Source organism: Gorilla gorilla, chromosome 1, assembly GCF_029281585.2.
Source record: "Gorilla gorilla gorilla isolate KB3781 chromosome 1, NHGRI_mGorGor1-v2.1_pri, whole genome shotgun sequence".
NCBI classification, from domain to species: domain Eukaryota; kingdom Metazoa; phylum Chordata; class Mammalia; order Primates; family Hominidae; genus Gorilla; species Gorilla gorilla.
Window position 1 is genome coordinate 103,809,832 of NC_073224.2, and position 13,745 is coordinate 103,823,576.

At 37.5% G+C, this 13,745-nt stretch overlaps 1 protein-coding gene across 3 annotated transcripts; it reads right to left on the bottom strand.

The window, feature by feature from the left end:
• Positions 1-11,886: 11,886 nt before the first annotated feature.
• LOC101125991 (cornifin-A) lies at positions 11,887-13,745 on the bottom strand. Of its 3 annotated transcripts, none has more exons than XM_055359542.1 (2): positions 13,639-13,745; positions 11,887-12,528 (listed from the first exon to the last, which is right to left on the bottom strand). In XM_055359542.1, the coding sequence occupies exon 2, from the start codon at positions 12,492-12,494 to the stop codon at positions 12,201-12,203; it is 294 nt and encodes a 97-aa protein (XP_055215517.1). In that variant the 5' UTR covers positions 12,495-12,528; positions 13,639-13,745; the 3' UTR covers positions 11,887-12,200. The 3 variants fall into 3 exon arrangements, with proteins under 3 accessions (XP_055215517.1, XP_055215524.1, XP_018893246.1); XM_055359549.1 differs by having other exon boundaries at positions 11,887-12,514; positions 13,639-13,725; XM_019037701.2 differs by having other exon boundaries at positions 11,887-12,495; positions 13,639-13,719.

Consider the following 13,745-nt stretch of genomic DNA (forward strand, 5'->3'; position numbering starts at 1 on the left):
GAAAAAAGTTCATCTTATTATCTACTTGCATGCCCTGTCCTCACAGATATTAAGAACCGGTTATTTGTCTGTCATTTTTGAATGCAGAAATCTGATATTTACAAAAAAGCTCATATCCTCAAATAGGCATGGCAGCTTCAAAAAAATATTGAATCTGAGAACCATAGAGACCCTCACTGTGCAGATCACTTGCCCTGTTCAATCTTCCTGTTTGAATAAGTCATTAAAAAAATCTTCACCCTTTAGAAATTATTTGTTGTCAAATGGGAAACACACGTAAAGTTATTTTGCTGCATTTCAAAGTACAATGGCTGTCTCTAGAAAAAGCATTTGTGAGACTGAATTTTGATCTGAACTAGCTGTTTTTTATGAAACAAAATTTTACTTGAAAGAACAACTGCCAGGCAAACTGTGTTTACTCAGACTTGGGTACTTGGCAGACATTTCCTTGAAAACGAACTGAATGAGACTTTCACTTCAAGGAAAACAACAGACAGTATTTGTGGCAGTAAGACCCTAAGGGAGCCCCAGTGGCCTCCTTCCTGGCATTTATGCCTTTATATAATCCTATGCGTGACCTGCTGTTTTTTTTGTTGTTGTTGTTGTTGTTGTTGTTTGTTTTTTTTTGTTTTTTCAGACAGAGTCTTGCTCTGTTACGCAGGCTGGAGTGCCGTGGCACAACCACAGCTCACTGCAGTCTCAAACTTCTGGGCTCAGATTGTCTTCTAGCCTCAGGCTCCCAAAGCACTAGGATTATAGGCATGAGCCACTGAGGTTGGCCTCCTTCTAATCAACAGGCTGTAACAAACGTGACACGGTATCACTCCATGATTATGTGATCTAGGCAAGACTGACAGCAGGCAGGCTGGAGGAAGGGACTCTCCTTGCAGGCTTGATGATATAAGGGCCCATAGAGGGGGGATGTTTGCTTCATTGTGGGCTGCCTCTAGGCACCACAGGTGCATTCTGAAACCTGAGGGAGGACTTTAGTGGGAAGCCTGCAAAAAGTTGGAGCCCTTGGTCATCGAGCTGCAAGAGAATGAATTCAGCCAACAGCTTGAATGAGCTTGGAAGTGGATTCTTTCCCAGTGAAGGCTCCAGATGAGAATGCAGCCAGGCTGACACCTTTATTGCAGCCTTGTTGTGAAACCTGAGCCCCTGACCATGGCAACTATGAAATATGTGTTAAGATGCTAAATTTGTGGTAATTCATTATACAACAGTAGAAAACTGGTACAATATTTATTGCCAGTGAGATAATGTGAACTTTTACACAAAAGTTATAATATTGAAAAACTCAATTAGTTCATTGCAATGTATCAATTAGTTCACTACCAGTTTCACAGCTTCCCAATATGGAATTAATTTTCTCATGAGATTGGTGGTGGATTAATGAATGCAATCTTTTCCTATTGTATAAAGAAATGTGTCAACATTTGTAAGATCTATATAACTCAGTGAACCAATATTTTCAAAATGACCAATTTATGATGCTACCAAATTAGGTACAGATGATAGGTAAGAGTGCAATATGAGCAATTAATTTAAAGTGCAAAATTTTATTTTGAAGTTTTATATCATTTCCACATGTAATACTTCCTCTAATACTTTGTAATCAATTTATTCAATTGTTTTCCATTTTTGCAGATCTCATCAATATTTTGCTAGATTCTCATGTTAGTTTCTGCATTCAATCTGTTGCTATAAGTATTTACTTTTAATTTTGAAGTAATTGTAGATTCACAAGAACATACAAGAAACGTACACCTTCACCCAGCCTACTCCAGTGTTAACATCTTGCATAAGTGTAGAACAACAGCAAACCCAGAAAATTAATACTGGTACAATCCATTGAGCTAACTCAGATTTCACCAGTTATATATGCACTCATTTGTGTGTGTGTGTGTATGGCTCCATGAAATTTTATCACATATGTAGCTTTGTGTAACCACCACCTTCATCAAGAGACAAGACCTTATCGTCACCTCTAGACTCCCTCATTTACCCTTTTACAGCCACACTCTCCCTTCTCCCCCTGTATCTCGAACCACTAGTAACTAATAATCTGTTTGTCATTTCTACAATTATGTTATTTCATGAATATTACATACATGGAATCTTGCAGTTTGTATCTTTTTGAAATTGGTGTTTTTCTCTACTCAGTATAATTTTCTTAAGGTTTATTCAGGCAATCATTTCTATCAATAGTTTGCTCTTTTCTGTTGTTAAATAGTATTCCATGGTATGGATGTACCACAGTTTGTTTAACCATTTCTCCTTTCAAGAACATTTGGCAAGGTTCCAGTTTCCAATTATTTCTTTCTTTTTCTTTTCTTTTTGGCAGGGTCTCACTCTGTCACCCAGGCTGGAGGTGCCATGGTGTGATCATAGCTTACTGCAGACCTTCTGGGCTCAAATGAGCTTCTTGTCACAGACTCCTGAGTAGCTGGGACCACATGTGTGTACCACTAAGCCCGGCTAATTTTTTTATTTTTCATAGAGATGAGATCTCATTATGTTGCCCAGGCTGGTCTCAAACTCCTGGGCTCAAATGATCCTCCCACCTATGCCTCCTAAAGTGCTGGATTTATAGGCATGAACCATTATGCCTGGCCTGGTTTTGGGTTATTTCTAATAAAGCTGCTTTAGACATTCATGTGCAATCTTGTATCTGGAAATAAATAAATTTTATTTCTTTGAGATATACGCCCAAGAGTATAATTAATGGGTCCCATACTAAGTCCACCATAATTTTAAAAGAAACTACAAAATTATTTTCCAGAGAGGTTGTACTATTTTACATCCCACAAGCAATGTCTGAAAGATTCAGTTTTTCATGTCCTCACCATAATGATGCATCGTTGTGGTTGTAATGTATGATTTTTAATGTCTGAGGATGTTGAATGTCTTTCTGTGTGTTTATATGCCATCTGTATGTCTTCCATGAAATGTCTGCTCATGACATTCGTACATTTTCTAATGAGATTTTTTATTGTTAAGTTTTGAGGGCATTTTATGTATTCTGTATATAAGTCCTTTGTTGAATATGTGATCTGGAAATATTTTCTACCTGTCTATAATTTGTCTTTCTATTGTCTTAACAGGGTCTTTTACAAAGCAAAAATTATTTAATTTTGATGGATTCCAACTTATCATTTTTTTTTCTTTTTGGAATTGTGCTTTTGGTGCCAAGTCTAAAAAGTCTTTACTTAGTCCTAAGTCTCAAAGATTTTTCCTGTTTGTAAAAAATATAGTTTTATGTTTTCTATTAAGCCCATTGTCCATTTTGAGTTAATTTTTGTATAAGGAGTAATGTTTAGATTGAAGTTAAATATTTTACCTATGGCAGTCCAATTGTTCTAACACCATTTATTTATTGAAAAAGTGGCCTCTCCTTCATTGTATTGCTTTAACCTTGTATTAAAAAAATAATTGGAATATTTGTGTGGATTTCAGAGTGTATATTTTCTGCTCCATTGACCTGTGTGTCTGTCCTTTCCCTAGTGCTGTGCCACCTTGATTAATGGCGGTATAGAGTAATCCTTAATATTGGAAAGAATGAATCTATTCTATTCTTGCTTTTAATGTTTTGGCTATTCTAGGCCATTTTAATTTTTCATAAGAATTGTATTAAAGCTATAGATCAATTTTAAAAGCATTGACATCTTTACCATGTTGAATCATCTAACAGATAAGCACAGTGGTCTCTCCAATTAGGTGTTCTTCACTTTCTTTTACCCACTGAGTTTATATTCACCATATAACTCTTGTACATATTTTAAAATGTATAGTGTTTAACTTTCTATAGAGAAATTTTAAATAAGCATTTTTTTTTCAGTTTTTACTTCACCGTATGCATGTAGAAATGCAATTGATTTTTTCTGTGTTAATCTTGTATACTGTGACATGCTGAACTCACTTCTTAGTTCTAAGATGTTAGACAATCTCTTGGCATTGTCTACATAGAAAATCACATTTTCTGTAGAGATTATTTTATTTTTTATTTTCTGACAAATGGATTTTAATGTAACAGAATATGAACAATTAGTTAATGTGGTTTGAGATTCCATGTTGCAACTAATCTTTAAGAAAGTATGTACTACTTGCTGAATTTGGCATGGTGTCAAAGAATATCCATAATTATGTAAAAAGTTATTAATCCATTTTGCAAACTACATCCTTATGAGACCAGATTTTCTTTGTATACTTCAGCCAAAATAACATAATGCAACAGATTGGATGCAGAGGAAGATATAAAAATCCAACTATCGTAACCTAAGGATGATGTCACCTCAAGCCATAACAGGCTTTGAAGAAAATGTGTTCATTTGGAACTCGCCCAAAGGAAAGCACCATTTCTGTGTGTTGTGTTTTGGTCCTGCAAGTTTTGAGGCTTTTCTTGCGTTTTGGAGGGCTGCTAGGCAGACAGAAGCGCCTTCCCACTGGCTGGCACTGTGGCGGTGGGTGGTGGGTACTGCTGGGTGAACACTGTGCGGCAGACAGTTTGGGGAGGTGGGCTTTTCAGAGTCGGGCACTCCATAGGTGGATGCTGAATGAACAAATCCTGACACTGGCAAGGTGAGCTCCGTGGAGGTGTGTAAGGTACTGGGCACTTCGGGTCCATGTCTCTAAGCATTGGAGGGGACCATGTAGGTAGAATTACAGGTGGCAGTGGAAAAGGCTGCGCTGCCCTTGCTTTTACTCAAACTCAGGTGAGTCTAAAGGAAATAGGTGAAGGCGTTAGTAGAAGTAAGATAAATCAATGCTCGTATAATGCTGGGAAATTCTCTAATCTAAGAGGATAGTCTCTAATCATCTAAATCTATAATTATGACAATAAATGGCTTCTGACTTCTTATTTGGCATTTTTTTCTTTTTTTTCACCATTTTCATTTTTTTCACCATTCTTATCCATCATTCAAAGGAAATTCTGCTTTCCTGAAACAATAAATGTTGGTTCAAATTCTGAATTGTGTTCAGAAGAATTATCATCATTACGTACCATGAAACTAAAGTGGTCTAGAAAATGATCCAGATGCTGCCGCAGGAGAACTTTCTTATCTCATATTCTGACATTTTTTTGTATGTTTTCCTGAGAAAAAAGAAAGACATGGGCTGGGTGTGGTGGCTCACACCTATAATCCCAGCACTTCAGTGGACAAAGCGGGTGAATCATTTGAGGCCAGGAGTTCGAGACCCGCCTGGGCAACATGGTGAAACTGCATCTTTACTAAAAATATAAATTTTTTTTTAATTTTTGTATTTTGTGTGGTGGCACATGCTTGTAATCTCAGCTACATGGCAGGCTGAGGTGGGAGCCCTGGAGTTGGAGGTTGCAGTGAGCAGAGATTGTGCCACTGCACTCCAGTCTGGGTGACAGAGCAAAACTTGGTCTCAAAAAGCAAACAAACAAACAAAAATAATAAAAATAAAATTTAAAAAGACATGAATACCAAGAGTTCTGACTTACTTGCTTCTCTAATGCGGATCTGGAATCTGATTTTAAGAGTGGTAGCTATGAAGAATATCCAGTTATACGGTCAGTCAGCCCCAGTTATAAAGAAGTGGAATAGCCTATACTAGGCTGGGCTGTGATTTCCCACCTGACAAAAAAACCCTCTGGAATTCCTAAAAGGATCAGGCGGTCGTGTTGCTACACTGGGGCAAAGGCTCAGGATTAGAGGTCCCATTTCACCTGGCAGTTTGAATGATTGTAGCAACTGGACAATTAGAGAATTCTTTAATTTTAGGTCAATGAAGCTCTCTCTTTAATGTGTTCATTCATAAAATTTTCTGTACACCCACAGTGTTCCACTAATTGGAACACATGAGTGAAGAAAAATGACATTCCCTTTCCTCCTGGAGCTTACATGTTAGTGGCAATGATTGGAGGTTGAACGGCAATAAATAATACATAGAATTATAAAGCAAAAATATATATTACTGCTATGGAAAATAAAGTAGTGTGAGTAATTGCAAGAATGAGAATGGGTGGACTGGGTTGTTATGACTTGAATGTGCTGCCAAGTTAGGCCTCATTGAGAAGCTGACATTGTGGCAGAGAAAGAAGGAGGTGAGGGAGTTGAGACATATGGATGTCTGGAAAAATAAATATTTAGGTAAAGAGAATTTCTAATAAAACAACCTGAAGTCAGAAGCATGCCCAGCATGTACAGAGGCCAGAGTGGAGAGACAGGAATGAGTGAAGGAGTAAAAGTGATAGGGAAGAATTCTGGGGTTTTACTCTAGAGGCTGAGGGTTCTGCGGTATCTGCCTGGCACAGGGAATATTCAATGATATCTCTCCTATGGATTCTACTTTGAGCTCCGTAGTCTGCAGAAGCAATTAGCTCAAAGTAAAGTACACTACAGAATGTCTCTTCAAGTGCCCAAGTGTTCCTACAGTCTTCAGATATTTCTATTTTTGAGAGCTTCTGCCCTACAGAGGAAGAGTTACCACATAACGGTTAAAGTTGTGTATAAATGTCTTTTGAGAATAGGAATAGTATTTGTCCAGAATATTTTCCATTAGCAGGCATCAGTTCTTATGTAGACTATAGCAATTAACATGTTATTATTTATCAACTAAGAGTAGTCTGAGTCTTTATTTGATTCCATGTCTTGGCTACTGTTGGAAGTGTTGCTATAAACAACTAAGACTATTCTTAGTTGATAAATAATAACATGTTTAATTGCTGTTATGATACATATTTTAATCCATATTAAAATAATTTATAACTTGCATATCGATGCTCTTATTTCATGGTCATTTTTAACCTAAGGCCAGTCTAATTTTTTCATCAGTTCTTATCAGTTTTGATAAAGCAAAATACAAACTAATTATGAGGCATATGTGCATTGCGACAATGCACAACTACAGATGTTAAAGTTTGGGAAACAGTACTCTGCTAATATGCTTTATAGCACCCACAAAAGAGCTCCATTTTCACCCGTTCAAGATATACAATCTTCTCAATCAGGTCCTATGTAACTCTTCCTGTTCCAGAAAATTATGATATTAAAAGACCAGTTATCTTCACCCGCAGCCCCTACCCAACATGCAAGAGTAGAGAAGGTCAGGAAAAACTCAGTAAAAACTTTCAAATTTTTTCAAATTCTGTAAAATAAATTCTGTCCAAGGGTTCTCTTAAGATATCTAAGCATTTGCAAGCATGGCCATCGATGTTAATGAGCACAGAAGATACTGATGTGGCACAGAGAACAATAGACCAGGGGGTGCCTTCCAGACAGCAAACTCAAGGGGAGGAGGGGCTTGATATCCTTGTTAGGTAGGATTTCACATTCACTGCAGATCGTGATTCCCATTCTTCATCCTTCACATGGAAGTTTTTATTGAAGCTTTTCAGCCCTGTTTCACTATGGCATGTTGCATTGGAGATAGGGGTAGTGATAGTTTGCCTTTTAAAAAATTATTTTTCATTGATATAAATGTACGTATTTATTAGATACAGTGTGATATTGTGATACATGTGTGCAATATGTAATGGTAAAATCAGAATAATTAGCACATGTATCACCTCAAACATCATTTCTTTGTGTGGAGAACTTTCAAAATCCTCTCTTCCAGCTATTTGAAAATATAGAATAAATAATTGTTAACTGTGGTTACCCTACAGTGCTATAGAACAATCGAAATTATTCCATCAATTTAGCTATATTTTTGAATCTATTAGCCAACATCTCCCTATCCTCCCTCTCCCCTACCCTTCCCAGCCTCCAGTTACCACTATTCTAGTCTCTACTTCTATGAGATAAACTTATTTAGTTTCCACCTATGAGTGAGAACATGTGAAATACATCTTTTTGTGCCTGGCTTATTCACTAAAGGTAATGTCCTCCAGGCTCAACTATTTTGTTTCAAATGATAGGATTTAAGTATTATTTTGTGGTTGAATAATGTTCCATTGTGTATATGTGCAATATTTTCCTTATATATTCATCTGTTGATGGACACAGGTTGATTCCATATCTTGGCTATTGTGGGTAGTGTTGCTGTAAACAAGGGAGTGCACAGACCTCTTCAATATACTGATTTCCTTTCTTTTGGATATATACCAAGAAGTGGGTCTGGTGGTTTTATTTTTAGTGTTTTGAGGACCTGCCATACTGTTTTCCGTAGTGGCTGTACTAATTTACATTCCACTAACAGTGTACAAGTGCTCATCTTTATTTTCATCGTCAGAAGCATTTTTTTTGTCTTTTTGATAATAGCCATTCTAACTGGTTTGAAATAATATCTCATTGTGGTTTTGATTTGCATTTTCCTAATGATTAGTGATACTGAGCATTTTAAAATATATTTTTTGGGCCATTTGTATGTCTTCCTTTGTGAAATGTCTGCTCATGTCTTTTGCTCAAATCAATTTTTTTTGCTATCAAATAGTTTGAGCTTCTTATGTATTCTGGTTATTAATCTCTTGTTGGATGGATAGTCTGCGAATATTTCCTCCCATTCTGTAGGCTGACTCTTCATTTTGTTAATTGCTTTCTTTGCTGCTCAAAAGCTTTTTAGCTTGCTGTAATTCCATTTGTCTATTTTTGCTTTTGTTGCCTATGCTTTTGAGTTCTTGTCCAAAAATCTTTGTCCACACCAATGTCCTGCAGCATTTCCCCAATGCTTTCTTCTTGTAGTTTCATATTATATTTAAGTTTTTAATCCATCTTGAGTTGATTTTTGTATGTGGTGAAAGACAGGAATCTATTTTCATTCCTCTGCGTATGGATGCCACGTTTTCCCAGATAATTTATTGAAGAGATTGTCTTTTCCCCAGTTTATGTTCTTGGGGCCATTTTTGAGAGCCAGTTGGATGTGAATACGTGGATTTATTTATGAGTGCTTTATCTGTTACATTGGTTTTAGTGTTTGTTTTTTTCTGCCAATACCATGCCTTTTTTTGTTACTATAGCTTTGTAGCATATTTTGAAGTAAGGTAGTGTGATGCTGCAAGGTTTGTTCTTTTTGTTCAATATTGCTTTGACAATTTTGGGTCTTCTGTGATTCCATGTGAATTTAAGGATGTTTTTTCTATTTCTTTGAAAATATCATGGACTTTCGAGAAGGATTGTATTGAATCTATCGATTGCTCTGGGTGGTATGGTCATTTTAACAATATTAATTCTTCTAGTCCATGAACATAAGATATCTTTCCATTTTACTGTATCCTCCTCTCATTTCTTTCATCAGAGCAATACAATTTTCATTTTATAGACCTTTCATTTTCTTTGTTAAATTTATTCCTAGGCATTGTTATGGCTATTTTAAATGGGATTGCTTTCTTGATTTCTTTTCCAGGCAGCTCAGTATTGATGTATAGAAATGCTACTGATTTTTGCATGTTTATTTTGTATCCTGTGACTTTACTGTTCATTTATCAGTTCATAGAGTGTTTTGGTGGAATCTTTAGGTTTTTCACTATATATGATCATGTCATCCGCAAGCAGGGATAACCTGACTTACTTCTTTCCATTTTGGATGGCTTTTATTTCTTTCTCTTACCTCAGTGCTCTAGCTAGGACTTCCAGTATTACGTTGAATAGAAGTGGTGAGGGTGGGCATCCTTGTCTTGTTCCAGATCTTAGAGAAAAAGCTTTCAGCTTTTCCCCATTCTGTATGATGTTAGCTGTGGGTTTGTCACATATAGACTTTATTGCATTGAGGTATGTACCTTCTATACCTAATTTGTTGAGAATTTTCACTATTAAAATATGCTGAATTTTGTGAAATGTTTTTTTCTGTGTCTATTGAAATGATCATAAGTTTTTTGTCTTTCTTTCTGTTAATGTGATGTATTACATTTATTACTTTGCATATGTTGAACCATCCTTGCATCCCTGGAATGAATCTCACTTGATCATAGTAGATGATCTTTTTAGTGTGCTGTTGAATTTGGTTTGCTAGCATTTTTAAGGACTTTTGCATCTATGTTCATTAGGGATTTTGGCCTGCAGTTTTCTGGTTTTTTTCATGTTCTAGTCTTATTTTCATATTAGTATAATGCTAGCCTTACAGAATGATTTTAGAAGAATTCTCTCTTCAATTTTCTGAAATAGTTTGAGAAGAATTAGTATTAGTTCTTCTTTAAGTATTTGGTAGAATTCATCAGTAATTCCATTTAGCACGGGGCTTTTCTTAGTTGGGAAACTTTTTAGAGCTACTTCAATCTTATTACTCATTATTGGTCTATTCAAGGTTTCTGTTTGATCTTGGTTCAATCTTGGTATGTTGTATGTGCCCAGGAATTTATTCATTTCCTCTAGGTTTTCCATTTGTTTGTGTATTGCTATTTATAATAGTCTCTTATGATGTTTTGCATTTCTGTGATATCAGTTGTAATGTCTCTTTTATCAATTGTGATTTTATTTATTTGAGTCTTCTCTCAAAAAAATCCACTTTTTGTTTCATAATCTTTTGTAAAGCTTTTTAGTTTTTATGTTATTTATTTCTGCTCTATATATTTTTTTGGGTTTGGTTTGTTCTTGCTTACTAGTTCTTTGGGATGCAATTAAGTTCTTCATTTAAAGCTTTTTTTTTTTTTTTGAAGTAGGCATTTATTGCTAAAAAAAAAAACCCCTTTCCTCTTACTATTGCTTTTGCTATGTTTTACATGTTTTGGTATCTTGTATTTCTATTTTTGTTTCAAAAAATTTTTAATTTTTAAATTTTAATTTTTTTTCATTTCTTCATTGACCCATTGATCATTCGGGAGCATATTGTTTAATTTCCATATATTTGCAAAGATTCTAAAGTTTTTCTTATTATTTATTGATTTCTAGTTTTATTTTATGGTTGTAAGAAAATATCCTTGATATGGTTTTGATTTTTAAAATTTGTTGAGATTTGTTTGTGGTATAACATGTGGTCTGTAATATTTTATGTGCTGATGAGACAAATGTGTCTATTCTGCAGTTATTGGATAAAATATTCAACTTTTATGTCTTACTTACAGAAGTACAGTGTGTGTGTGCTCATGCATGTGTGTGTGGAGAGAGGAGCATGTGTATACTTTTTTGAGAGCTTATGTTTGTATGGGAAGGAGACTGAAGATCACCTCTCTTAGGGTTCTTCTAGGGCAGGTGGTGTGGATTCAACTCTCCTTCTTCCTGCTGCAGCATCAGGTATCTTCACAGCAGGTACTCGATGAAAAAACATAGGACTAAGGTGATTAAGTTAGAGAGAGGGAGAGAGAGACAGAGACAGAGAGAGAGAGAGGGAGAAAGTGCATGTGTGTGTGTATGTCAGTGTTGGGTGGTTTGGGAGATCCATGTGTGTGAAGGAGTGTGTGTGTGTGAGTGTTGGGATTTTGGAGATCTACGTATGTGTGTGTGTGTTTGAATGTCTGTGCATGCGAGTATATCCTTGTGTGGGAGTGTGGGAGTGAATATGTGTTTGTGGGTATGGTGTGAGTGTTCAAGTGCTTGGCTCCATGTGTTGGGGGCATCAGAAAAGGAAGATGAGTGCAGAACAGATCACTAGGCTGGACTATGCACAAGCACTGTTTCTTGAATAATTTTTAAAAAGGAATCAACTAAACAAAGATGATGATGGCTTGAAGCGGGCACCATCTACACTCACGTGTGACTCACTTCAAGTCATTAAGATATAAACATTAAGGTAAAAGAAAAAAGCCTTGCTCTAGCTCTGCCTACCCAAAGTAACAGATTGGGTTGGTGGCCCTGAACACACTCCCACTGCCAGCCCAGGAGTGTCCTGTGTGTACAGCAGCCATACACATTCACACACATTCTCAGTGTCAGGATCGGACACCTTCTGACTACAGACCTCACAACCAGCCTTCACAGTGTTAGTTCCTGCTTCACGCTGAGAAAGCAACAGAGGTTGAATCAACCAGTGACGCACAGCCAGATGTGGAGTTAAAAGTTATTTATTGAGGGAAGACCAGGGATGGTTCACTTGATCCCTCCCCAAATCCATCCTCAAATGCACCCGAGCAACAAGAAGACTAGCTCAGTCAGTGAGACGTTCAGCCTTACGCAGAGGCTCAGGAGCCCTCCAGAATGAGGGTAAGGGACATCTTTTTAGAGGTGCAAAGGAGCGATTATGATTCAGGGTGACAGCATGCTAACTGCAGGGTCAATAGGCAAATGAGATTCATAAGCAGAATGGAGTAGGGTGTTCAGTATCCAGTGGCCAGCTCCTCAAGGGCATGGCTGTGGACCACATTACTTCTGCTTGGTCTTCTGCTGGGCTGGTGCTGGAGTGACCGTTGAAGGGCAGGGCTCAGGCACCTTGGGCTGGCAGGGCTCTGGAATCTTGGGCTGGCAGGGCTCAGGCACTTTGGGGTGGCAGGGCTCAGGCACTTTGGGGTGGCAGGGCTCAGGCACCTTTGGGTGGCAGGGCTCCTTGGTTTTGGGGATGCATGTTTCCTGGGGTGGAGGCTGGCAAGGTTGTTTCACCTGCTGCTGCTGAGGCTGAGGCGGTGGGGTGCAAGGCTGTTTCTGCTGCTGAGAATTCATGCTTCAAATGTGTTTTTTTTCTAGAGACAGAAAGCTGACACAGTGATTCAATTAAAGAAAGATGGATACAAATTCAATGCCAAACAGATTTTATTTCAGGACCCTTTAGAAGTGAAAGCCTTTCATCTCCCCTAGCTCCCCCATTACATTTAAAAATGAAATAAGCTTGGATAATTTTCAGGCCCTTTTAAGAGGAGGAGCTAAAAGGCAATTTCTTCTGCTCCATTTTATTGGAGTTCTCTTCTTGGCTCCCTTCCTACCCAAGGCACCTTATATCTGTTCTGGAAAAATGCCCTACGAAAGCTGGCTTCTGAGGGACATGAGGTCCGCATATTAGGTCTTTTGGAAAGTGGCATCAGACCACTTTCCTCTCCTAGTACCATGGCATCAGATCAGTCTATCCTCTCCTAGTACCGTGTAGAAAGCCTGTGACTTATAGGATGGCTTCATATTCATCTAAGCCTCTATGGTTTTGCTTCTGGTCTGTGCTTACACAGTCCCTTCCAAATGCTTTTCTTCCCATCTCTGCTTGTCCAAATACCCCTCCATCATAGCTCACATCACTTGACACCCCTAGGAGGGTCTCCTTGAGCAAGGTTTCCCAAAAGTGCACAGCCCTTCTCTGCCCATCTCCGTCATGCCAATTACTATCTACTTTGCATTTCATTTATTTATATATATGTATTACCTTCCTGCTAGGTTTTATGTTTGTTAAGTAAGTACATTAGACATTGATTTGTCCAAAGTGCCTAGCATACTGCCTTAAATGGAATAAATGCTCAGTAGAGATCCATCTAATAAATTAAAATTTCTATAAATATCTTGTCAGGGGGAAATTGCAGTGTTACTGAGAGTGCTCTGGGCCTGAGTCCTAGTTCTGCTATGAACTTCCCATGGGCATTTGAACAGTCTTCTCCAGGACTCCCAGTTCAATGACTATCTACTGAGGTGGGAGCCCTAACCATCTCTAAGGTCCTTTCAAATCCAGACTGTAATTTAACTTAAAATAAAGATATTCCACTATTCTCTATCTTCCATTGAAACCCTGGATTGATTAACCTTCTTACACATATTTGCCTTTAGCTAATTTCTAATAATGAAAAAGTACACTAGAATTGCCAGTTTGTTGCAATCAGAGACTTACCTGGTATACGGAGCAGAATGGGCTGTGTGGTCCCTTGGGTTTGGTGTGAAGGCAATGGCCAGCTGGCTTTTATAAGATGAATGAGCCCTGCCTCAAGGAAATAGAAG